This window comes from Buteo buteo, chromosome 31 (genome assembly GCF_964188355.1).
Source record: "Buteo buteo chromosome 31, bButBut1.hap1.1, whole genome shotgun sequence".
Classification (NCBI taxonomy): domain Eukaryota; kingdom Metazoa; phylum Chordata; class Aves; order Accipitriformes; family Accipitridae; genus Buteo; species Buteo buteo.
In genome coordinates this window covers 1281623-1307587 of record NC_134201.1, presented here as the reverse complement: position 1 = coordinate 1307587, position 25965 = coordinate 1281623, and the positions used below count along the sequence as shown (strand labels likewise).

Below are 25965 nucleotides of genomic sequence, written 5' to 3'. Positions count from 1 at the left end.
AGGACCTGAGCAGGATGTAAATGGGAGGGAACAAGGTGTGAAGATTGTACTGAGTCTGGCTGGAATGGTGTTAGTTTTCTTGTTAGCAGCCCCTGTGGTGCCGAGCTTTGCCTTGGTGCTCAAGAGTGTTGACTGATAACTGACATTGTAGCTACTGCTGAGCAGCGCTTGCACAGCATCAAGGCCTTCTCTGTTTCTCACTCTGCCCTGACAGCGAGGAGGCTGAGGGTGGCAAGAAGCTGGGAGGGGACAAAGTCAGAACAGCTGGCACCAACGGACCAAAGGGATATTCCACACGATATGCCATTGTAGTCAGCAATAGAACTAGGGGAGTGCTGGGCGTTCTTCAAATTAAAAGAGGTAATCCAGTTATTAAACTGTCTTTATCTTGACCCATGAGATTTGTTTTCTCACTTTTGTCCTTCCACTTTCCTCCCCCATGCCCCTGGTGGGGAGTGAGCAAGTGACTGGGTGGGGGCTGCCACATGGGGTGACCCCACCAGACGAGCACATAGAAAATAGGTTGGTATGGGCTTGTAAGGTCAGTGGTGCCTGAGTAGATCATAGGCTGGGAGCTGGCAGGTGGCTTGTGTAAGTGGTTGTGAGATTACTGATACCTGAGTAGCTGATAGGCCAAGAGTAGGGGCGTGGCTTGAGTCAGAGCTTGCGAGGTCACTTGTGCCTTTGCATCTCACAGGCAAGCAGATAGCAAGTAGGTGGCTATGTGGTGGCCAGCTCACTGGTGCCTGAGTAGCTGATAGGTAAGAGGGAGTGTCGTGGTTTAACCCCAGCCAGCAACTAAGCACCACACAGCCGCTCACTCACTCCCCCCCACACCCAGTGGGACGAGGGAAAAATTCAGGAAAAGAAGTAAAACTCGTGGGTTGAGATAAGAACAGCTTAATAGAACAGAAAAGAAGAAACTAATAATGATAAAGATAACACTAATAAAGCTGATAGGGCAGGAGCAGGGATCTCGCATTGTACTGGTTTTGGCTGGGATAGAAGTAACTTTTTTTTTAGTGAAATAGTGAGCAAGCGACTGTGTGGAACTTAGCTACCAGCCGGGGTTAAACCGCGACAGGTATGTGTAGGTTGTTTTGAGGTCACTGGTGCCTGAGTAGCTGATAGAGCAGGAGCTGGCCCATGGCTTGTGTCTGTGCTCATGAGGTCACTCCTGCCTGAGTAGCTCATAGGCCTGGAGTAGGCCAATGGCACGTGTAGGTGCTTCTAATGTCACTGCTGCCTGAGTAGCTGATAGGGCAGGAGCAGGCCCCTAGTTTCTGTCGGTGTTTTTGAGGTCATTGGTGTCTGAATAGCTGATAGGCCAGGAGCAGGCCCATGTCAGATGCAGACAGTATGACGTCACCTGTGGCTGAGTAGCAGATAGGCTAGGAGTATGCACGTGGCTGTGTATGGATGAACTTGTGATGTCACTGCTGCCTGGAGAGCTGATAGGTCAGGACCTGGCACATAGCTTGGGCAGGTGCTTCTGGTGTCACCAAAATAATATTCAGACCACAATGAAACACGGCATTTTAGAAGAACCGTCGTTAGCAGAAGTCCATCCACCGCGCCCACACGTGTGGCACTGTAACTCAGGCACATGCAGTGGTGGCAGTAGGAGGGGTGTGCAGTGACCGTCAGTATAAATCATGAGCACGCAGGGTGGCCGTGGGAGGATGGCAGTGTTCACGTCACCGATGGCACCCCATGGCTGCAGGGCTCGGTGCAGAGCGGTCGTGTGCTGTCACAAGGGCATCAGAGGGGACGGGATGCGCCCGGCCCCGTCTCTGCGAGGCCGAAGGAGCAGCCCCTGCAGCCCTGGCTGGAGCAGTCGGGGTAGGGGTAGCTCGGGGGCACCGCAGGGATGTGCCTGGGCACGGCGCCAGGAGAAAACCACAGACTTCCTCCGGAGCGCGGGGAGCTCTGCGAGGTCACGTGGGCTGTGGTTTGTGCACCTGCAGGCTGCAGCTCCCGAGCCACCCGCGGGGAATAACGGCCCCTCGGTGACATGCCGAGAGTCAGGGACACATTTGAGCCTCTGGGCTGCATGTCTGCTGCTGGGCAGGGACATGTCCCAGCTCCGTCTCCGGCTTCTGCAAGGGACCCACCATGGGGCTCTCCGGAGAGGGACGAATGAGTCGACACTCGTGAAATGGAGCTCTTCCCCTGGCCAAGGACCTTTCCCAGCTGCTGCTCCCAGCAGAGCGGGGTCTGAAGCAGGGTCAGGGGCTGTTTCCTTCCCTTCCTGACACAGCCCCCGGTGCAGTCTCAGCCCTGTGATTCCCATGGCACAGGGGTGGCTGGACACTCGCACCTGGGGCTCTTGGATGTGCCCAGTGCAGGAGATGCTCAGTGCTCCTAGTCCACACGGCACAGTTCAGGGGGTGAAAAACCTGTTCCCCCCCCCCAACTGGCCCTGTCTTGTGACAGCCCCCCACCACAGTGACGTGACACCTGTAGCGGAGCCATCTCTCATATATGGTCATGAATGGCGCTGGAGAATTTCATTGGAGGGCTGGGCTGTGTCGGAGGGGAGATGGTTCCCGATAATGTCTAAAAAGGTGCTGCTGTTTCAATTGGCTCCTCCTGTAGCTGGGTTGGCATCTGCAGAGATATATAACCCTCCCATTGCTGTTGTCCCTGTGAGTTCCCGGGAGCCGTGACAGGGAGTGGGGTGCAGCAGGGCTGCGCCGGCAGGGCAGGACTCTCAGGATGGGCACCGAGAGACTCCTGTCCCCTCAGGTGCTGTGGCTGCTCCTCTGGGTACAGCTGTGCAGGGGTAAGTGCTGCCTCCCTTGTCCCACAGCCCAGGGCCAGCAGGTACCAGTGTGGTCATTGGGATTTGTCTGGGAATGGGGTTTCTTTGCAGGTGCTACGGAGATGAGGGGCAGAAGGTGCTCAGGTCCATGGACCCTGTGCCTTTCCCTGTGCCCATCTGGGTGGGTTGGCAAGAATAGCTCCTTTTCCAGGGCTCCAGTGTTCAGGGCAGCCTGTTCCTGGCTCGATTTATAGACACCCTGTCCTGGGGTACCCCTTTGGGATCCCCTGTTCCCCAGCACTGTACCTCTGGAGCTGGTGGTGGCCTAGCTGGTGATGGCAGCACCCACAGATGCCCAGGGCACTGCGGAGCTCTAGGGTACCTTGGAGGGTTTGTGTGCTGCTCACTGCCCCTTTGGTTCAGGGGCCCCCTGACCCCATGAGAGCGGTTTGGACTCCACAGAGAGAAGGGGACCGGGGCATCTACAGTAGAGAGACATCCTTCCTGGGGAGCTTGGCCCAGGGCATGGACTGGGCTGATACCAGGGGTGAGGAACGTGAAAAGCCCTGGGGTGGGGGTGGGTTTGGATGATGCTGAGGCAGGTGCAGGCTGGTGCTGGAAGCTGCAGGCCTGGGTACAAGGAGCTGTTGAGGGGGTGCTGGGCTTGGGAGTAGAGGGTGCCCAGTGCAGCGCTGGGCAGTGTGTGGGTGGGTGTGGGTGGGGGGCAGGTGGCTGTTGGGGTGGGAAGAGCTGCCTTGTGCAGTGGGATGGTGAGTGACCCAGCTGGGCTGGAACTGGGCACCCACAGCCTTGTGCAGCCCGTAGGGATAGAAGGGACCCCTCCACTGATCTGGGGACAGCCTGGAGGGGAGAGGGCTCCAACCCCAGTACATGTGATTTGGCCCAGGTAGGGGGTTCCCCCAGACCTGCAGTGCTGGGGTTTGGCACTCTCCTGACCCATCCCATGCTGGTGTTTGAAGGTGCTGTGGAGGTGAGGCTGGTGAATGGTGGCAGTCACTGTGCTGGAAGAGTGGAGGTGAAACACAATGATGAGTGGGGGACTGTATGTGATGACGGCTGGAGCATGAACAATGCGGCAGTGGTTTGTAAGCAGCTGGGCTGTGGGTCTGCTGTTGAAGCTCATAAGGAAGCACACTTTGGGGCAGGACCTGGCCCCATTTGGATGGATGATGTTGGCTGTAAAGGCACTGAGTCTGCCCTGTCTGACTGCAGACACAGAGGATGGGGTAAAAATTACTGTGACCACAGTGAGGATGCTGGAGTGACGTGTTCAGGTAAGGAGACATCCTGCTGCCTACCTCTGGATCTGGGATGGGGGAAGGGACTGTGGCTGTGCCGTCAGGTAGCAACAAGTGGACACCAGAGCAGGGCCTGGCGATACTTGTCTAACTGCCAAGCTGGGACTGTCATTGCTGATGTCCCCAGTCCTTGGGGAAGGCCCAGAGGGATCCTACCCCAGGGTGATCTGACCTTGCCAGAGTGTCTCAGTCACCCTCAGTCAGTGTCTTGGACTGCAGATGAATCCTCCATCCCTTCCCTGGGGTGTCCATTGGGCTTCATCGATCTCCACCCATTCTGCCAGTTTGCAGCCAACTATGCTGAGGGTCCCTGTGCTGGAAACACCCAGGGGCACTTACTCGGCACTCCACGCCTTGGAGGAACGGCATGAGATGGCTGATCCTCCTGGGTCATTCCCCTTTGTAGACATGGTTACCTCACCTGAATCAAATGGGCTTTTCAGAGAGGATGAGTGCTGGGCCCTGGGGAATGGAGCAGGGTGGCCACAAAGCCCTTCGCTGCCTGTGCCCAGGGCTTGGCTGTGTGGACCAGCATTTGCAAGGGTTAGGGGCTTGGCAGCTGCTTGACCCTGGCTGCTCCCTCCTGCATCACCACAGTCACAGGCTGGCACTGGGATATATCCCTGGGGCTGTGACAGCCCTGTAGGGGCATAGCCGCACGTAGGCAGCACTGACCCACTGCCCAAGCCCTCCTGCCTGCCCATGGTTCCCCACACTGCCCCATGACACAGGGTCTTTGGCAGCAGTTACTGACCCTCCTCTGTGCCTGCTGTTCTCTGAGAGCTGGCATGGGCCCAGTGGGAGTCTCCTGCCCCTCTGTCTCGCCATCCATCTGGGTTGTGAACACCTCCAGGCAGAGCACTGTGTCCCTGGCTGAGGACACCCTCCCCACGAGCAGACGTCAGAGGGATGTTCACAGGCACCAGGCATGATAGCAGCTGCCCCGTTTCCGTGCTCTGTAACATCTTCCACCTAAAATGAACCTTCCAACACCCCAGGAACACCCCTGGGATCAGAGGGTGCTTCTGGTTGCATCAGGGTGATGGTCCTGCCTGGCCCCAAGCTGTACAGGGGCTGAGCAGGCTGCAGCAGTCATTATCATCTGGGCCAGTTCTCCTGGATCCAAACTGCTCACACTACTGCAGTGCTGGAGGGACCATGCCAGGCTGCTCAGGGGACCTTGTGTGCAGCAGTTTGTCTGAGCAGTACCTGTGGCTGTGAGTCTGCGACAGACATGCACCCTCAAGTGCTCTGATGGTGTAGAGATGGGGTGCGTGGGGGTCTGGATGTGCCTGTGTCAGCAACACTCCCCCAACAACTTCCTCTGGGATGTGCAATGCGGAGTTTGGTCACAGCTTGCTGGGAGGTGATGTAGGGCATGGGCATTTCACTGTCAGAGGGCTCTGGGAACTCCCAGGTTTTATGTTTTTTTTCCAGGATTTGTCCGGCTGGTGGAAGGGAAGAGCCACTGCTCAGGACGTGTGGAGATCCATGACGGGGACCAGTGGAAAACTGTTTGTGATTCACATTTTAGTCCCAAAGCTGCTGATGTGGTCTGCAGGGATTTGCAGTGCGGCGTGGCCCTGCCTGTCGCTGGGCCAGCTCACTCTGGAGAAGGGGTCAGTCCCATCTGGGATGGAGAGCTGCAGTGTGTGGGGAATGAATCCCGCCTCATGTTCTGCTGCAGAGGGTCCTCCAGGGAGCAGCCCTGCACCCACGCGAACAGCGCTGTTGTCACCTGCACACGTAAGGACTCAGGGAGGTGTTGAACACCAGGGCTGTGCCAGGGGTTGGGGAACAGAGCAAGGACCGTGCTGGGCCAGGTGTGAGGACAGGAGGGATGATGGGATTGTCTGCAGCATGAAAATAGTGCAGAAGGAGAAGAAAGGCATGCTGTCCCTCTGGACTCTCTGCCTGCTACTGCGGGTACACGAGCACCAATCCACCCTCTCCTCCTCCTCTGTCCCCAGAATACACAAGATTCAGGCTGGTGAACGGCAGCACAGCGTGTGCAGGGAGGGTAGAGGTCCAGGTGTCAGAGACCTGGGGGACCCTCTGTGCCTCCCACTGGGATCTCTCGGATGCCCACGTTCTCTGTCATCAACTCAACTGTGGGTTTGCTGAGTCCATTCCTGAAGGAGAGCATTTTGGGAGAGGGACTGGCCCTGTCTGGAGAGACTCATTCCACTGTGACGGGACAGAAGCCCACCTGGGACAGTGCCCAGTGATCACCCTGGGAGCCTCACCATGCTCCCACGGGAACAACGCTGCTGTTGTTTGCTCAGGTGAGTGCTGGAAAAATGCTGCATTAACTCCATTTGCCATTTGTGTGTGATGTGGCCACCCAAACCAGGGATCCCACTGCAGTACCAGGCTGAATTTCTCCCTGGAGAAACCCTGGCTTCCCCCTGAGCCATCTGGAGGGCTTTGCCTGCTCAGAGTGAGCGCTCTACTTTGGCAGAGCTGAGGGCTGAATGGAGGCAGGCATCTGCCCCCAGGGCAGTGGCTTAGGCTCCAGCACCACCACCAGGCCGGGGCTCCTCCATTCTCCTACTGTGGGACAAGCCCAGAGCAGGGATGCAGGGCTGTGCTCCACCTTTCTGGCTGCAGAAAACTGCATCCCATCCCCAGAGAGAGCTTTGCAGAGCCCCATCCCACCACCCAGGCAGCAGGTGCCTGGGTGCCCCCAACAGAATCAGACCTGGGTGTGAGCTGCAGAGAGGGCCCGGGTTTTGCCCTCACTTCTCATCAGCAAAAGGCTCAATCTTGTCATGTTTGGTCAGAAAATCCCCCCTCGCCCTGCTCCCTAAAGGGAGCTGTGGCATCTCTGCTCTCCCCAGGCTCAGCCGGCTTTGCATCCCTGCGGCTGGTGGGTGGAGGGAGCCGGTGCGACGGGCGAGTGGAGATCTTCCAGAATGGGACGTGGGGCAGAGTCCTGGACGACCAGTGGGACGTGCAGGAGGCCAGCGTGGTGTGCCGGCAGCTGCAGTGCGGAGAGGCAGGGACAGCCTACAACCCCCCGAAGCCTGAGCGAGGGACGGGTCCCGTGGGGCTGCGAGGGGTCCGGTGTGCAGGGCACGAGGCCAACCTGGCCCTCTGCAACACCTCCCTGCCCGAGAGTGCACCGGCAGCAGGGGTTGCGGAGGACGTGGGAGTCATTTGCTGGGGTGAGCGGCGCTGCACGGGCCCCCCAGGTGATGGGGTGGGTGGGCAGCCGGCCCCTGACAGCAACTGGGGTTTCTGCCCACTACAGGGAGCCAGAGGGTCCGGCTGGTGAACGGGTCTGGGCGCTGTGCTGGGAGAGTGGAGGTCTACTACCAGGGCATCTGGGGGACTGTCTGTGACGATGGCTGGGACCTGTCTGATGCCGCCGTCGTTTGCCACCAGCTGGGCTGTGGAGGGGCAGTGGAGGCAGCCGGCTCTGCTCAGTTTGGGGCAGGCTCCGGGCAGATCTGGCTGGATGGCGTGAACTGCTCTGGGGCCGAAGCTGCTCTCTGGGACTGTCCTGCCAGGCCCTGGGGGCAGCACAACTGCGGGCACAAAGAGGACGCGGGAGTCATCTGCTCAGGTCTGTGGTGGGACCTGTAGTGGGAGCCTGGCTTTTGCAGAGGCCAGGACACAAGGAGAGACGGGCATGGCCAAGGCTGTCCCTGGCTGCCTCTGAGCTCCTGCCCAAGCATGTCCTGTGGACACCCGTGCACGGGTACCGTCAGTCCCACTGCGGGTCCCTGGGGATCTCAGTCGTCCCCAAGGGTTATCAGGAAGGGCAGGGGTGTCTGTCCATCAGGGACTTCTCTCTGCCCTTGGGTGCAAGGGGGACATGCTGGCCCTGGCCCTGCCCGGATAAGGGCCTGGGGGGTGCAGAAGTGTCCTGGCTCGCACTGCCCCAGACCAGCCTGTTCCCCCTTGGTGCCTTTCCTCCCAGAGTTGGTGGCCCTGAGGCTGGAAAACAGTGATGGCTGTTCCGGGCGCCTGCAGGTTTTCTACAATGGGACATGGGGCAGCATTTGCTCCAACTCGATGACTCTCGCCACGGTGTCTCCGGCATGCAAGGAGCTGGGCTGCGGGGATGGAGGATCCCTGGAAACACAGCTGCCTTTTGGAAGGGTGTCTGGCCCTACCTGGCTGGATTACGTGCAGTGCGGGGAGAAAACCAGCTCCTTCTGGCAGTGTCCCTCTGCTCCCTGGAACCCACAGTCATGTGAAGACCTGCGAGAGGAGACCCACATCACCTGCAATGGTAACTCTGAGCCACCTGGGCACCCCAGTATCACCCCAGCTCTTGTTCCCTGCTGGGTATGACCAAATGCAGAGGAGGAACTTGGAGGGGCTTTTCCTTTCCATGTCAGTCCCTTCTGCTGCTGGTGGCAGAAAAGTGATCAAAGCCACACACGTCCAGCAGCAGTTGCCAGCAGCACCTTGGGGAGGCAGAAGCATCTCCAGGTGAGGTCTCAGAAGAGACCAGACAGGGTTCAGGAGAGCCTCCCCTCCACAGACACGCTCCTGCTGCTCTGTTAAACAGGGACCTTTTGGGGCTGAGCAGTCGGGGTCCCCCCACAGTCCTGTGCGTGTCCCCTCAATGACCAGGGTTCAGTTGCTGCCGTGATCGAGATGGCAGAGGGAGGCACAAGCAGAGCTCAGCCCTGCTCTCTTCTGCACGATCTCCCAAACCAGCCCTTTCACCACAGTGTTTCCTTCTTCAGGGAGACGCCCAGAAACCCCCTCTATCCCGTTGTCCCCGTGCCCCAACTCCACGACGTGCACAGGTAGGGAGCTGCTCGTCTGTGGATGCTTCTTGTCTGGCAGGGCTCTGCCTGCTGTCTCCGTGCCACGGGAGGTCTTTGCCTTCTCCAGACAGGGAGAAGATTCGTGCCGTGGGAGGTGAGGACAGGTGCTCGGGCAGAGTGGAGGTCTGGCACCGTGGCTCTTGGGGGACGGTGTGCGACGACTCCTGGGACATGCGGGATGCCGAGGTGGCGTGCAGGCAGCTGGGCTGTGGCCCCGCGGTGTCTGCCCTGCATGAGGCTGCGTTTGGGGAGGGGACGGGCCCCATCTGGCTGGAGCAGGTGGAGTGCCGTGGGACAGAGCCGTCTCTGCAGGACTGCTGGGCCCGGCCTGGGGATGGCGGTGCTTGCCGGCACAAGGAAGATGCTGCTGTGAACTGCTCAGGTGAGTGGCAGGTCTGGGACCCCTTTCTCAGGGGGAAAGCCTTTTGCGCCCTTGGTCCTGGCATGGCCCCTGACCTCCCAAGAGGAAGAACATTTCTGCGGAGTGCAGGAGCCTGGTGCCAAGTGGGGAGCAGCCTCGGTGGAACTGGATGTCTTCTGGCCTTTGTCCGTGGGGCCCTGCAGCCCCAGGGATATCCCCTGGGCTGCCTGTGCCATCCTGCCTGCCACCCGCAGCAGAGGCACTGAGCCCTATCCCAGCCTCTCTTTCTAGCACCGCAGGAGAGGCAATTTGGGTGGGATGTGTCAGGGACATCCACAGACACACACACGCTGTGTTGGGGGAGAGGCTCCCCGCTACCCGCACACCCACCCTCTCAGCCCAGCTCTCCTTTTCCTCCTCTGCAGCTACACCCAGGACAGCAGCAGTCCCACCCCGAGCAGGTAACTTGTCTTGCCCCTGCGGCTGGGTATCCCCAGGGCAAGACTGTGACCCACAGCTGGGTGGAAGGGGCTCCTTGCTGGGGTGTGAAACTCCCAGGAGAAGGCACTGGTCTGGTGGTGAGGGGGGTAGGGAAGGTTGTCATTTACTCATCGGGGTAGAAGCTTCTCCATCGCTCATCCCTGGGGCCCTCCACGCCCTTCTGCCTTGTGTGATGGGGGTCAGGAATGGTGCTTTTCCCACCTCACCCAGGCCTGGTGCTGGCCTTTCCATATTCTTGCCCACACAGATTCCCCCCGGGGCCGTCTGAGTGGCAGCGGGAGAGTCTCAGTGCCCATCATCATCTGCATCATCCTGGGGGCCCTTCTCTGCCTTCTCCTGGCCCTCCTGGCTGGGCAAGCACTAAGCACCAGGGCTGGGCGCAGAGGTTGGTCTTTCCACAGCGGTCCCAGGGGGAGATGATACCTCCGGGAAGGGCTGCAGGGTGTCAGTGAGGGGCACAGGCAGAGTTGGGGGCATGAGACCGTGTGCTGCCACCTGTCCGATGCACCACCCCATTGAGTGCCTGGCCATGGGGCACCAGCAGCAAGGGGTGGAGAGAGCCCAGAGGCGGGGGGAGGTAGTGATGGGGTGAGGAGAGAAATGGCAGAGCGGGGCTGGGAGAGATGTGAGCGGGGGGAGATGGCTAAGGCTGTCCATCTGGGAGACTGTGTGGTGGGTTGACCTTAGCTGGCAGCCAGATGCCCAGCGGCCAGATGCCTAGCCAGCCACTCTCTCACTCCTCCTCCTCAACAGTACAGAAAGAGAAAAAAGGAAAAAAATGCTGAATTGCTTGTTCTGAAATCAGGGACATCACTTCCCAATTAGTCATGAGCAAAACAGGCTCAACAGGAGGAAAATTAACTTATTTTATTACCAATTCAAATAGGGTTGGTGTCATGGTTTCAGCCCAGCTGATAACAAAGGACCACGCAGCCACTCGCTCACTCCTCCTGCCCCCCCTCCGGTGGGACTGGGAGGAGAATCAGAAAGGAGAAAAGAAAATAAATGGAATCTTGTGGGTTGAGATAAGGACAATTTACTGGGACAACACAAATAGAGTAGTTACAACAACAATGGAACTAATAAAAGAATATACTAATATGAGTGATGCACAGTGCAACTGCTCACCACCTGGAACCTGATGCTCTGCCACTTCCCCCACCAAAAGCTGAGAGGCCCCCACGCAGCCCATTCCCCATTTATATACTGAGCATGATGTCACATGGTATGGAATAGCTCCTTTGCTACTACAGATCAGCTGTCCTGGCTGTGCCCCCTCCCAGGTTCCTTTGAAAATTAATTCTGTCCCACCTGCAGGCAGGGCAGTTGGATAGCGAGAAGAAAAGTTAAATACTACAACAGCACCTCCCCTTTCCCCTTTTTTTCCCAGGCTCAGCTTCTTCCCCTGAGCGTCCCATTTCAGGATGGCTACAAGACAATACTGTGGCTGCTCCTTATCTCATCACCAAGGGAAACCACTCCCTGACAGGGAGTCCTCCTCTCTCTGGCATTCCTGCTTCCAGCCAGTTTAAACCCTTCTGCAGTTGGGACTTCTTGCCCTCCATGCCAGATAAATCCTTGGTCACAAATTACCACTGCTGAGCAGTCACTACCTGAATTTTCACTTTAGGTTTCCCAGAAATGGCACACCTTGCTGCAGTGCCTAGGATATGGCAGGACAGCGCTCAGGGTTTCTTTAGTGTGGAGGAGGACATGCTCCAGAGCAGGGCTTGCCTGCTGCACCCTCAGAGGGACAGGGCATGAGGCTGCCCTCTCCTGGGGATGGCTGCAGAGTGTGAAGGTGGGTGTGCAGCCAGGGGTGCCCAGGGCTGTCCTTCTGAGCAGGGTCCCTGCACCGTGGGGGGCTGTGTGCTGGGGCAGGGACTCTGCCGCCTGCCAGGGTCAGCACTCAGCCTGCCCAGGGATCTCTCCATGGCTCCATGGGGAGAAGCTGTGGGTGGACGGAGCAACCTGCTGGCAGAGCAAGGCAGGGTCTTTCTGCTGTTGAGAGGGTGCTGCATAGGTCAGGGCTGCTCACAGCTCCAGATCACCCCAGGGCATGCCCAGGGGGACTTTTCCAGAAGCACATCAAGGCAGGGGCTACTTGGGAGGAAAGGTGCTTTCCGGGGTCTGTGCTCTCAGCTTCCTGCTGTGGTTGTGGGGGAAAATAGGAGATGTCGGTGTGTATGTCAGTGGGGGAAACCACTAGCAAATATCAAACCAAAGCAGGCAGCAAGTATAAAAAGAGGCCTGAGAGCCAGTTATTTTAGAGACCATAAGCCTGGACTGGATATTGGAGAGCCCTGAGAGTCTGTGAGTTGGCTACTGGATGGATACTGTGGCCCAAACCACCTCCTGGAGAAAGTGAGGGGTTTGGGGGGGTCAGGTACTGATAAAGCCATCGGTCTCGATATGGAAGGGAAGTTGCCCTTTATGTGAGAGAGCAGCAGGCGTGCATGGAGCACTGCTGAATAGGGACAGTTGGACAGTCTGCATGAGAGGCCAGAACAACATAAGCAACATTGTGGTGGGTGGCTGTGTGCTGCAGACCTCCTGAACAGGAAGGAAAAGCAGGTGAGGCCTTCTTCAGACAACTGGAAGAAGCCTCCTGTTTGCAGGCCCTGCTCCTCATGGCAGACTGAAATTGCCCTGAAATTTGCTGAAGGAGCAACACAGCGAGGTGAAAGCCATCCAGGAGGTGTTTGGAGTTCATTGACAGCATCCTCGTGGCAAGGGTGCCTGAGGAACCAGTGAAGGGGAGTGTCCTGCAGGACGACATCCTTGGAAACAAGGAAGAGCTGGTCAGGGGTGTAATAGTCAGGGGTGAGAAAGTAGAGTTGAGGTTCCTGAGAGGCAAAGAGCAGGACTTCAGGAGAGCAGGCTTTGGTCTGCCAAGGGACATCCTTTACAGAATCCCATGGGATATGGTCCTGCAGAGAAGAGGGGAGAGCTCTTTGATGGTCAAGGCTGTCCTCTTCAAGCACCAGAACAGTACACCCAGACAGGCAGGAAGTCAAGCAATCTTGCAGGAGGCTGGTATGGATGAGAAAGGACCTCCTGACAAAAATCAATATTCCGAGACTGGATACTAGGAAAAATTTCTTCACTGAAAAAGCCATCAATCATTGGAATAGGCTGCCTGGGGAAGTGGTTGATTCACCATCCTTGGAGTTATTTAAAACACATCTAGATGTGATGTGGCACTTAGGGCCATGGTTTAGTGGTGGACTTGGCAGGGTTAGGTTTATGGTTAGACTCAATGATCTTAAAGGTCTTTTACAACCTTGCTCCAGTGCAGTTTGTGCAAAACAGGTGCCTGCAGGGTGAGCTCCTGATGGGATCCATGCGGATGCAGGGTAGCTGTCAGCTGCTCACACACAAACACCTGGCAGCATTTGAGGTGCCAGGAGTGGTCAAAAACTTGTGTTTTGCAGACAAAAACGTGTCTTCAGGCTCTGGTGGAGCATACCTGGGACACCCACAACTGCCTGGGTATCAGCTGTGGGGTTGTGGAGAGGGGTCCCTTGGTGACCTCAGATTACACCCACAGTTTAGGGCACTTGAGTGTCAGTTAGACTCACATTTCCATGGCAGCCACTGGTGTTTCAGCTGACCAAAAGGAAGCGTGCACCAGAAGGATGGTCAGACCCCTGTCTAGGCACCCCCCGCTGCACTCACTATTGCTCAGCTCACTGTAAAACTCAGACATGAGCACACCCCTGCATTGCAGGCAGTGATATAATGTCAAGGCTCTCTTCTAAATGGCATAAGAATGGCCTCTAGTGCCATGCCTGGCGCACCTAGTGCAATTGCATGCGCTGGCAAATATGTCACAGGATGTCCAGAAAAGCCATGTTCCACTGGAGACGGAGGTGGGAAAACACACCATGACCTTCCAAGAGGGCTGGTGCCATTTTGCCAGCACCTGAATGCCAGCATTATGGCAAGGTCCATCTTGCCTACAGCAAGGGGCACTGCATGATTGGGAGGCATATTGGAGGCCAGGTCTACCCTGCCCTTGCTGGTATGGAGGCCAGGTCTACCACGCCCGCATGGTTATGGAGGCCTGGTCTACCAGGTCCGCGCAGGTATAGAGTTCAGGTCTACCCCACCTTCGCGGTTAGGGAGGCCAAGTCTACCACACCCACACAGTTAGGGAGGCCAGGTGTACCCCACCCTTGCCGGTAGGGAGGCATGGTCTGCACCTCCTGTGCGGGTAGGGAGGCCAGGTCTATGCATCCCTTGCCTGTAGGGAGACTGGTTATACCCTGTCCACTCAGCTAGGGAGGCCACGTCTACCCCGCCCTTGCTGGCAGGGAGGCCAAGTCTACCACACCTGTGCAATTAGGGAGGCCATGTCTACCCCACCCTTGCTGGTAGGGAGGCCAGGTCTACCCCATCTGTATGTGTAGGGAGGCCTGGTCTACCCTGCTCGTGCCATTTGGGAGGCCAAATCTACCCCGCCCACTCTGGTAGGGAGACTAGGTCTAACCCACCTGTGCGGTTAGTGAGGCCTGGTCTACCCAGCCCACGTGGGTAAAGAGGCCAGGTCTATCCTAACCATGCTGTTAGGGAGGCCTTGTCTACACCACCGGCGCCTGCAGGGAGGCCTGGTCTACCCCAATGGCGCCGCTCGTTAGGCCAGGTCTATGCCGCTTGTATAGTTAGGGAGTCATGGTCTACCCCACTCTTGCCGGTAGGGACTCCTGGTCTACTCCACCTGCTCGGCTAGGGAGGCCAGGCCTACCCCGCCGGCGCCGGTACGTAGGCCAGGTCTACCCTGCCTCCTTGGTTAGGAAAGCCTGGTCTACCCCATCGGAACCGTTTAGGAGGCCAGGTCTACCTGGCCCACATGGTTACAGAGGCCACGTCTACCCTGCCCTTGCTGGTAGGGAGGCCTGGTGTACCCCGCCTGTACAGCAGGGATGCCATGTATACCCCACCAGCGCCAGTACGAAGGCCAAATCTAGCCCACCTGCTCAGGTAGGGGACCAGGTCTTCCCTGCCCGCTCTGCTAGGGAGGCCAGCTCTACACCACAGGAGCTGATAGGGAAGCCAGGTCTACCCCGCCCTTGCTGGTAGGGAGTCCAGGTCTACCCCGCCCTTGCCGGTAGGGAGTCCTGGTCTACACCGCCCGCTTGGCTAGAGAGGCCAGGTCTACCCCGTCGGTGGTGGCAGGGATGCCAGATCTAGCCCTGCCGCGCGGTAAGGGAGGCCAGGTCTACGACACTTGCACAGTTAGGGAGGCCAAATCTACCCCGCCCGCTTGGGTAAGGAGGCCATGTCTACCCCACCGGCGCCGGTAGGGAGGCCAGGTATACCCTGCCTGCGCAGTTAGGATGTGGCAGTACATCCCGCCCCCACATCCTGCCAGCAGCAGCATCACAGGGCAGTCTCTTTCAGCCCCTTTCTCCGGCAGAGGGGAACGTGCACAATGGGGGAGAGATGCAGGCGATATGCTCCTCTACTTGAGGTCCTGCTGCAGAGGAGACAGCTCTGGGCTGTGCTTGACCCCTCAGGTAACGCTTACCAGGCCTCATCCTGACCCCAAGCTGTGCATCAACTTCCTGGCTTGACCCTGGACCTGCTCCATCATCAGAACCTCGCCAGATGACCTGGACTCTGAACTGCCTCCAGCTGCCAGCCCCCTGGCCTGCCCTGCTCCCTTGGTGGCAGCTCAGGCTGGTGAGGCCCCCTCCCTGCTCACCTGGGGATACCCCTCACTTCCCAGCTAGCTCTGCCTTCCAGAGCACTTGTCCCTCGCTGCCCCCTAACAGAGCTGAGGTCCCAATCATGTCACCATTACCTGCATCTCCACTGCCCTCCCCTATGCTCTGGTTGACTTGATGGCTTCACGATGCCCATTGTCCTGACAGACTCTCACTTTGCTACAGCTGACAAGGCCTCACAAGGAGCAACCAACCAGCATGCTGGACTTTTCCTCTGCCCTCTCTCCACGCTGTTGTCTCTACATGACAAGCTTGGTGATGAACTTGCTAAAAAAAAAAAGAAAAAAAAAACAACCAAAAAACCCCTCAAAGAAAGTGGAAAATAAAACCCAAGAAAAACAAGTGATGCAAAAGAAGACAATTGCTCACCAATGCCCAGCCAATCCCCAAGCAACAGCAGCTGCTTCCAACCTCTACCTCCCCAGTTTTATTTCTGAGCATGACATCACATGGTATGGAATATCCCTTTGGTCAGTTGGGGCCAGCTGTCCCGGCTGTGTTCCCTCCCAACTTCTTGTGCACCCACAGCCTACTCGCTGGCAGGGCAGCGTGAGGAGCAGAAAAAGCCTTAATGCTGTGCAAAGGCTGCTCAGCAATAACTACATCATCAGTGTGTTATTAACCCTGTTTTCAGCACAAATCCAAAACACAGCCCCATACAAGTTACTGTGAAGAAATGTAACTCTGTCCCAGCCAAAACCAGTACACTCAGGTTGGAAAGGACCTCAGGAGGTCTCCAGCTCAGCAGGGGCAACTCTGGGTTAGGAGCTGGTTGCTCAGCACTTGATCCAAGTTACGACTTGAAAACCTCCAAGAATGGAAATGGGATTATTTCTGTGGGCAGCCACTTCCTATGCTTGGCTGTCCTCATGAGGAAAAAGCTTTCCCTTGTCTCTGGTGTGAACTTTTCTTGTGTCAATCTCTTGTCCTCCCTCCATGCACCACCGCGAACTGACTGGAGGACATGGGGAAAGGAAAAACTCCTTGCCTCCAGCCCCCTACACCTGAAAGGAGCTCCAGCAAAGCTCGGTCAGTACAGCAGACAATAACTGTACCTCATGACTGAGCCGGTGGCCATTCCTGAAAAATTTCCTTAAAACTGGAAGCTTCCTGGAAGCTCCAGCTTTTTGGACAAGGTAGTTTTCTTCTCAGTTTCAGGTCTGACTCTCTCCTCTTATGAAATACCTTTAAATTCTTCAAAATTTGTACAAGGAGGAGAGGAAATGCCAACAGTGCACAAGGATCGAGGAGAGAACTTGACCCATACAAATCTGTGGGGCTTCATCCACAGCTGCTGAGAGAGGACAGGGCATCCTCCTGAACAGGTAGCACTCTGCCTGGAGCCAGGACCAAGTGAAGTACTGCAAAGGTCTGTCCTGTCCTGGGAGCTCTTCTGCTTGATAGCTTTATTAATGACCTGGAGGTCTTGGTAGATGGCAAACTGCACGTAAACCAGCAGTGTGCCTTGTCAGCCAAGAAAACCAACAGCATTCTGGGCTGTATGAAGAGGTACACAGCGAGAAGATGAGAGAAAGTGTTTATCTCTCTCTCCTCAGAGCTTCTTAGACAACCTAGACAACACTGTGTCCAGCTTTGGTCTCCTGCGCCCCATCCCCCATCCTGGTGTAGGCAAGACACTGATGAGCTGGAGCAGGCTCAGCAGAGGGCTATGAGACTGTTGGGTTGGGGGCAGGCTGGAGCATTTGCCGTCTAAGGCAAGACTGAGGGAGTAAAGCTTGTTCAGCCTGGGGCAGAGAAGGCACCAGGCAACAAGAAGTGTTTTCACCATGAAGTCAGCTGCCAAAAGAGGCTGTGTCCTCCCTATTCTTGGAGGTATTCAAGTCTTCTTCCCCCCTGCCTGTCATCTCCTCCCTTTGACCAAAAGAGTCTTGCTCCTGCAAGAGTAAAGCAAGGGAGCCATGGAACCAACACAGACATTGCATTCTCTGAGACCTCGCTTTCCTACAGCCCCACACTTCTTTTTCAACCCTTGGCCTTCATAGTTTCCTGTGTCTGGCTTTTGCTAAAATCACATTTGAACTGACATTTGACAATGTCCTTTCATGATCGTTTGAATTATAGCTCGGTCTTCAGGACCTGCACTGAAGGTCTCTGTGGTGGTGAGATGACACTTTTTAAAGACATAGCACTGGTGAGCCAGCTGTGATAGTGTTGTAAGCATGTACAGAATGCTTCTAGGTCACACACAGCAGGTTTCACCATTAGCAGAGCTGGGATGAATCCAAACATTTCTGTAGGATTGCAAGTGTGACAGAGACAGCAACAAGAAAAACCAAGCAGACTGCAGACCTGCCCTTAGATACCATGGGTGCCATGACTGCATAGGGCTGGGCAAGGTATTCCAGATGAAAAATAGCTCTGAAACCAATTTTCTCACTGCTTCCTTGAATTCCCTCTCCAAAGAGTGGAGGGGAGCTAACTCCAAGAGCATGATTTCACCGAGAGCAGGTGTCTAAAAGAGATGGAGATTTCCCCCTCTGTTAACCCCCATTTCTGTCCCTAGGCAGTGACAGCAAGAGGTCCATTTCCCCTTCTGTAGGGCAGTGACTCCGCTGAGCCAGCGCAGATATCCAGCCTCTGGTTAGAAACCCTCGGAGGGGATGGGCATTCAGCTCCCCCATGCACCCCACAGACCCACCCTCTTGCTGCAGTGCAGATGTGCACAAAAGAAGCTCCTGCATGCAAGTACCTGGTCTGAGCTCCTTCTCTAACCAGTGGGGATGGAGGGTGGCAGTTAGTTACTCACACTTTTGTGTGGCCTGCTGCATTTGCAGTGCCGGGGTGTCCGAGACACGTCCAAGTGCCTGCAAGCAATGACAGAGCAATTCTGAGTGACCCACAGCCTTCCTCTGCATCAACACTAGGGATGAGTGGGCCTCCACTGAATGGGGGTGACACTGATCACTCTCCAGACTCCTTCACCCATGCTGTGGGGTCCCTGCTGCCTCCTCTGGGATTGCAGAGTCCTTGTTTCCCTGTGGATACACCAATTTGGCCCTTTACCTTCGGTGACTCCACCTTGGGTGCTCTCTCACTTTGTGGGGCTCCATTCACTGCCCATCTCAAGCACACTCTATCCCTGGAGAGCCTGGGGGATCTCCAGGCAGCTCCAGTTTCCCCTTGAGAATGACGTTGTCTGCCCTGTCTGACATGTGACAGCCTTGGGTATGTCACTCAGTGACCAGCCATGGCCTCCACTGTCACTAGACACTGACAGGTGAGCCCTAAATCCAATCCTTGATCTCTACATGGTCACAAGGTGACTGAGAGGCTTTTGCTCCTGCAGTCGTGCAGAACCCTGAGCAACTCCTGACTCTGGCATTGGAAGACAAGCCCAGTGTTCATGCGCAGCACAGAAGAGATCTCATTTTATTACACAGAAGTTGTAATGTGTTCAGCTCTCAACAAGCATTAGACACCTTTATAGAGGCTCCAGGTAAGACAGAGGGGGTTCATACCTCTTTAGATGTAAAAGGAAAACAAACATTACTGTAGGAACATTATAAATTAAGAAAGAAAATTATAATAATAATAATGATAAGAAGAGGAAGAAGAAGAAGAAGAAAGAGAACAACTACCACAACAACAAAATCAGGACTGGTGTGGAATACCCTGGCAGTCATTTGTGGAGAGATGGGAAGTTTCTCGGTGCAAAATAGGAGCCCATGTAATCAGTTTCCTAATGCCATCTCTGAGGTCCTGATTCCTCATGCTGTAGATGAGGGGGTTCACAACTGGAGGCACCACCGAGCACAGAACTGACAGCACGAGGTCCAGGTATGGGGACGAGATGGAGGGGGGCTTCAGGTAGACAAATATGGCAGTGCTGATAAACAGGGAGACCACAACCAGGTGAGGGAGGCACGTGGAAAAGGCTTTGTGCCGTCCCTGCTCGGAGGGAATCCTCAGCACAGCCCTGAAGATCTGCCCATAGGACAGTACAATGAAAACAAAACACCCAAATGCTAAACAGACACCAACTGCAATTACCCCAACTTCCCTGAGGTAGGCACCTGAGCAGGAGAGCTTGAGGATCTGGGGGATTTCACAGAAGAACTGGTCCACAGCATTGCCTTGGCAGAGGGGTAGTGAAAATGTATTGGCAGTGTGCAGCGCAGCATGGAGAAACCCACAGCCCCAGGCAGCTGCTGCCATGTGGACACAAGCTCTGCTGCCCAGGAGGGTCCCATAGTGCAGGGGTTTGCAGATGGCAACGTAGCGGTCATAGGCCATGACAGTGAGAAGGAAACACTCTGCTGACATCAAAAAGACTAACAGAAAGACCTGTGCAGCACATCCTGGGTGGGAAATGGCCCTGGTGTCCCACAGGGAATTGGCCATGGATTTGGGGACAGTGTTGGAGATGGCACCCAGGTCGAGGAAGGAGAGGTTGAGGAGGAAGAAGTACATGGGTGTGTGGAGGTGGTGGTCGCAGGCTACAGTGGTGATGACGAGGCCATTTCCCAGGAGGGCAGCCAGGTAGATGCCCAGGAAGAGCCAGAAGTGCAACAGCTGCAGCTCCCGTCTGTCTGAAAATGCCAGGAGGAGGAACTCAGTCATGGAACTGCTGTTGGGCATATGCGTCCTCTGGACACGGGGCACTGTCCAAGGAGGAAAAGGCAGTGACAAGTTACCACAAACATCTCTGAGTAAAACCAAAGATATGTCTCATACACCCTCCCCCTGACACATATGCACCCTTTTCGCTTCCTCAGGAGAATCTTTCATTCTGCCTCTGCTCTTCAGCTTCATTTTCTGTGGCTCTGTGTGCTGGAGCAGGGCCTCTGCCCGTTGTCTCTTGAGGAGTCGACCCAGCCCCGCTGCAGTGGGTAGATGGGAACGTGGCAGGGGGGCTGGGTTTGATATTCAGAATATGTCAGATAAAATCACTCCTAACACAGGAGGGCTTGTCAGCATCTGCACTCCCAGTGTTAAAGAATGTGGGTGGCAGAAAGAAGTTTGGGGGGGGGGGGTAAGTACTTCCCCCATCCTTCCATGTGAGTGTTCTCTGAAATCAGAAATCATGAGATGAGACATGAGAGTCAGAGAGATTCACTGTGGCTTAGTGAGGAGTGAATGGAACTGGTTGGGCTTGTTCCCAGCTGCCCTGTGCTTGCAGTTTTCTCAGATGGAGGGTGATCACACTCCTGTGGTACCAGTAAAAGCCACCAGACACTACTGAAAGGAGAGGGACCCACTGCAGACCACTAAATGTCTCACCCTTTCTCAAGGTCTCAGCACCCTCTTTCTACAAAAGGACACACACGGCTCATTTCATCAACCCAACAGCATTTCCTCAGTTATAGATAGCAACTCTGCACCTGTCTTTGTGGGCTTTCAGATAACAGAAAGATGCTATGTGAAAGATTTCCTTGCTTAAGGACAGCTCACAGCTTGGAAAGCCACTCCAAAGACTTAAAGCCAATGTCCTAATGATTACATCTAATCCAGGGAAAACCAGCTCATTCCCCAGCCCCACAGAATGCATTGCCTACAGCCCCACAGGTGAAAGCTGGGACACCTCATTTCCAGGAACACATCTGCATAGGAGGACCCACAAGGTCAGAGTGTGACTCTGCAGCTGAAACTCCCATTCCCAGAGAGCCTGGCAGCAAGAATGAAATAACACTAAAATCAACACAAACAACTGGAGAAACATGGGAAAATACAGTGAGGGTATGGCTGAGAGAGGCAAGCATAGAGGCAGCCGGACAGTCAGGAAGCATTACCCTTACCCAGCTGTTCAGACCTCCTCCCAGACACCAACAGATGCTCTCAGCCCTGAGCTCTGCAGAGGGAAATGGGCACGTGGCTGGAGAGCTGCACCCACGGCTCTGCTGGAGCTCTGGCTGCTGAGGAGATGGGTCATGCCTTGGACCCCCCAGCTCTGAGGGCAAAGGCTTTGCTGGGAAGGAGGGGAACCAAAGGGGCTTGCTCAGAGGAATGGGTCTGCACTGGAGGAGATCATACAGAGTTTTCTGAATTCTGTCTCCCACAGCATTTCTGAGCTTTGTTTCCTCTCATACCCTGATCATATTCCTGTTGCCTGGAGACTTTTCCTGGCAGATGTTTTCCTATCCCATTTCTTTTCCCTGTCAGCACTCACAGACCCCATCCCAACCTTTGCACACCCATCTTGGACCTACAGAAACCTGTCTGTTTGCAGAGCACTGGCTGGGTGCATGTTCCTCTTTGCAGGTGCAAAAGGGCAGCTCAGAACAACCCTGATGGGTCCAGAAAAGGGGGTGCTGTCCATAGGCAGGGCAGTGGCTCCATGCACTTTAACAGGCTCCTAGCAGACCTACTGATCACTGTGCCCTGGTACACAGCCCCCTGGGGCAGAGGGACCCTGCTCTAAAGCACAGCTCGGGGCAGGGGGGGGTGCCCTGCACAAATGCCTTCACAGCCCTGCAGTCGTCCCCAGAAAAAAGTAGCTGTCATGCACTTTCCTTCTGATGGTGCAGCAGGGAATTCCTGCTCTGGACTACATCCTTCTTGTCCACTGTAGAGAAACTGTGAGTTTTACTTACAGAGCTAATAAGCTGCGGATTGTGCCAGCTTTTGGAGATCCCATCAGGATACTCTTGTGCATTGCCCTGCCGTCAGAGACCTACCGTGTGAAGATCTGTCCTGCAACAAGCCCTCCTTTGTCCTCCAACTGCTGACTGCCTTTAACCTCCCTCTCCCTTCCCTCCTCTCCCCTCGGTGCCTGCAGGCAGTGCCCTCAGCCCTGCTGAACTTTGCAGAGGAGCTGCTCCTGGATAGAGCTGTCTCTCTGCAGTGCTGCCTGCTTGTAATGAACTCACTCCATCCGAGGAGCCCAGCCCAGCTCAGCAGCAGAGGACCAGCCCAAGGCACCATTTCCTCTGCCTGCTCTGGGCTCCCTGAAGATGTCTCTGGAGCTCTGGGGCTGACAGCTCCTGAAAGGCACCGGGGTCGCCCCTGGGGAACATACCGCAAAATCACCTGAATTAATCACCAACAGTAGAGAGAGAGATTGATTCCAGCATCATGGTTTGCCCTGCCAGAGTGCGGTTCTCTGTGACAGGTGTCAACGTGCCCCTCTCGACATCGATATTCTTCACCCACAAGAAAAAGGACACACAGACAGGGCCAGGGAGGGGCTTGGCTTCCCTTGTGCAGGCCAGGGATTCAGCTGAGGCAATGCAGGCTTCTCATCCTGACCAGGAAGGCCTTGGGTTGAAGCAGGACTCAGCTCCCTGCTTTGACTCCACAGTCCCAGCGGAGCTGGGAATCCTCCTGCTTCAGTTCAGGTGTGCACAAAAGAGTTGCCAGTGTGTGAGCCCTGCTCTGAGCCCCTTACCTTTAGTCAGTGGGGACGCAGGTGCTCACATACAGATACTTTGTGATGACTGAGGTGCCAGAGGTGGTCCAAGCCATGTGCAAGTGTTTGCAAGCCCTGATGAAAAATCTCTGAGGATGCCCACCTCCTCCCTGAGCATCAGCTGAGGGCCAGAGGGGGAATGGAGAGATCTTGGCCACCCACAATGACATCAGATGTTTAGGGCACCTGAACGTGCCTTGTAAAATATCTGAAAAACCTCTAGTGCCATGCCAGGTGCCTGCATGCCAAACACAACTCCACTCAGTAAGCAAACACAGCACCCAACCTCCAGGAAAGCCATGCCCTCTTAGAGCTGGTGGGGGGCAGACACCCCAGGGCCTCCCAAAGGGGACCGGTGGCTATGTGCCACTACCTGAATGACAGCACCACGGCACTGATGCAAGGCCATGCCACCTACACCCGTGGTGATGCGGGGCTGGGAAGCAGATCCCAGCAGGGTGACCTCCCCTGTGCCTCTGTTCTCAGGACTGCCCTCCTCTCTCTGAAGCTCTACTCACCTGCCTGATACTAAGAAGACAGAAGCTGATAATAATCACAGACTCATAGGATCATAGAATGGTTTTGGTTGGAAAGGAACCTTTAAAGACCACCTAGTTCAAACCCCTTGCCGTGGGCAGGGACATCTTTCACTAGATCAGGTTGCTCAAAGCCCCATCCAACTTGACCCTGAACACTGACAATGATGGGGCATCCACAACTTCTCTGGGCAACCTGTCCCAATGTCTCACCACCCTCACCATAAAAATTTTCTTCTTACATCCAATCTACCCTCTTTAGTTTTGAAACCCTTACCCCTTGTCCTGTCACTACAGACCTTGGTAAAAAGTCTCTCTCCATCTTCTTAAAAGCCTCCTTTATATAGTGTATGGCTGCACTAAGGTCTCCTGTCACAGATCCTGATTTAGAGTTCTGCCAAGCACACCAGTATGTCGCAGACAGGTGATTTAGACTGCTTAAAGAACCACTGCTAGAGGTATCAGCAAAAGTGGTTTTCTTGGAACTTAGCAAAGTTTGATGGCAAGGTTCACTCTATCACTTACTGCACAAAGGATATAAAAATGATTCAAAGAATCAAAGGTACCAATACAAAATCTGTATAGAGCACTATCATACAAGGTAATACGTGATATTGGTCATTTCCCAAAGATCTGCAGAAGGTAAGAAGCCTCTCAGCCTCAAGAACCTTGAGAGATGTCCCAGCTCAAGGGGAGATCCCTGCCGTGCAGCCAGCTGCTTAGCAGGGAGTGCTCAAAGAAGGCTCACTTAGGGTGTCATATTTATGGAATAAAGTGGTTGGCTCGCAGTCAAATTACATGCAATGGAGAAGGTATGCATGAGACTCCTTGTACCCACAACTTTCTTTGTTCCTTGACAAACGAGTCTTGGAGGAAACACCTGCTATTCATGGGTTAATCGCATGCTTGCTCTTCCAGTTTCCAAGCCCATATGCATCAATGTTCACCATGTCACTCTCTTCCTGTGTGGGTTTCCAGAGAACAGCTTAGAACTAGAGAGGTTCTTGCCGCGTTATACCTAGGCTTTTACCTCCTTTGGAGCCTGAACCGAATTACCACTAGTTTGGCCGAAGAGCCGAGTGCATCCATCCCAGGGACTCAGCTCCCTCCCACACCTGCCGCAAACCAATGGGTGGTGGGAATCCTCTCGCCTCAGTTCAGGTGTGCACACAATACAGTCCTCTGGAGACTGGAAGAAATCACATGTCCCTCCTATCTCCAAGAAGGACCCAGGGAACTGCAGGCCAATCAGCCTTACCTCTCTCCCTGGGAAGGTAATGGAGTAGCTAAGCCTGGAAATATTTCCAGGCACATTGTACTGGTTTTGGCTGGGGTGGAGTTAATTTTCTTCATGGGGGTCCCTGTGGTGCTACGATGTGGGATTTGTGACCAAACTGTGTTGGCAACACACCAATGTTATAGCTATTGGTGAACCATGTTTGCACAGCATCAAGGCCCTCTCTGTTCTCTCTCTTCCTCCCCAGCGAGTAAACTGTATTTCTTGGTGAGGGAAGAGCAGGGGATGTCATTTAGCCAGTCAAAGTTTACACTGTCTATTGGTGTCCATGTCCATGTCTTGGTAGCGGGGGCGGGGTGTGCAGTGAAGGCCCCTGTGAGGAGAGACCAGGGGCTGCCTCCATGCCAGACACATCTGGTTCCAGCTGGCTCCAAAATGCACCCACCACTGGCCAAAACCTGAGCCCATCAGCAAAGCTGGGGGAACCTCTGTGAAGGTATATTTAAGAAAGGACACAACTGCTAGAGTGGGAGAGGAGCGAGGAGAAAAAAGTGTGAGAAACAGCCCTGCAAACACCAAGGTCAGTGAAGAAGGAGGGAGAGGAAGTGCTCCAGGTGCCAGAGCAGATGGTCTCCTGCAGCCCATGGACAAGACCCCAGTGGAGAAGGTAATCCCTGCAGCCTGTGGATGACCCAACACTGGAGACATTGGATAATTCCTGAAAGAAGGGTGGCTTGCGGAGAGCCCAAGATGGAGAGGTTTATGTCAAAGGACTGTAGCCCATAGGAGGGACCGCATGGGAAAAGTGGTAGAAGGAAGGAGCAGCAAAGAGGAACTGGTATGGACTGACCACAACCCCCCATTCCCTACCCCCTGCACTGCTCACAGGGGGAGGAGGTAGAAGAGCTGTGAGCTAAGGCGGGAAGTTGAGCAAGGGAGGAAAGGGTGGGGAGAGGCCTTCCTTGGGGAAGGAGATAAGGTCTGTCTTATCTCCACCAGCCCCACACTTCTTCCACCCTCAGCCTTTGCAACTGCACATGCCTGGTCTGCCCACGTAGCTTTGCCACTGTCACGTTTGTACGAGGCCCACGCACATCTTGGCACACCCAAGTGTAAGCTGGCCTCCACCAAACCTGGAGCCCAGCTGGCCTTGGAGACAGGGAGGGCCCAGGTCCCCCCTGCCCAGGGCTGGGCACAGCTTTTCCCTGGGAACCTCCCTGAGGAGCTCTCCTCCTGTCTGTCAGCCTGTGGCCTGGCACGGGTGGCACAGGGACAAGGGCTGCTGGGGCAGGGCTGAAGTAGCTCAGCTGGGAGAGCGTTAGACTGAAGATCTAAAGGTCCCTGGTTCAACCCCGGGCTTCAGCA

At 55.3% G+C, this 25965-nt stretch overlaps 2 protein-coding genes and 1 non-coding gene across 3 annotated transcripts in view; 2 read left to right on the top strand and 1 right to left on the bottom strand.

Moving 5' to 3' along the window:
- Nucleotides 1-9522, top strand: part of LOC142025982 (scavenger receptor cysteine-rich type 1 protein M130-like) — a 329010-nt gene extending 319488 nt beyond the window's left edge. The window contains exons 4-12 of the mRNA XM_075018730.1: nucleotides 3756-4059; nucleotides 5521-5829; nucleotides 6054-6368; nucleotides 6930-7250; nucleotides 7337-7651; nucleotides 8009-8323; nucleotides 8787-8849; nucleotides 8938-9252; nucleotides 9335-9522. Of these exons, the coding sequence (XP_074874831.1) occupies nucleotides 3756-4059; nucleotides 5521-5829; nucleotides 6054-6368; nucleotides 6930-7250; nucleotides 7337-7651; nucleotides 8009-8323; nucleotides 8787-8849; nucleotides 8938-9252; nucleotides 9335-9522 (2445 nt within the window). The remainder of the gene's footprint in view (nucleotides 1-3755; nucleotides 4060-5520; nucleotides 5830-6053; nucleotides 6369-6929; nucleotides 7251-7336; nucleotides 7652-8008; nucleotides 8324-8786; nucleotides 8850-8937; nucleotides 9253-9334) is intronic.
- Nucleotides 9523-12997: 3475 nt separating this feature from the next.
- On the bottom strand, nucleotides 12998-20126 carry LOC142025981 (olfactory receptor 14C36-like). Its single transcript, XM_075018729.1, has 2 exons — nucleotides 19146-20126; nucleotides 12998-13117 (listed from the first exon to the last, which is right to left on the bottom strand). Exons 1-2 carry the CDS (start codon nucleotides 20058-20060, stop codon nucleotides 12998-13000), a joined length of 1035 nt encoding a protein of 344 aa, XP_074874830.1. The 5' UTR covers nucleotides 20061-20126.
- A 5766-nt stretch (nucleotides 20127-25892) lies between these two features.
- Nucleotides 25893-25965, top strand: TRNAF-GAA (transfer RNA phenylalanine (anticodon GAA)). The gene has a single exon. It is a non-coding gene; the product is annotated as a tRNA-Phe (tRNA).

What these genes read in the sequence shown, in the direction of transcription:
- LOC142025981 (XM_075018729.1), bottom strand. Translation starts at nt 20,060, where the DNA reads ATGCCCAACAGCAGTTCCATGACTGAGTTCCTCCTCCTGGCATTTTCA. An exon ending in TTAGGAAACTGATTACATGG is followed by an intron (nt 13,118 to 19,145) that starts GCTCCTATTTTG and finishes AAATGCTGCCAG; the next exon opens with GTGTTTGTGTGTGAGCAGCT.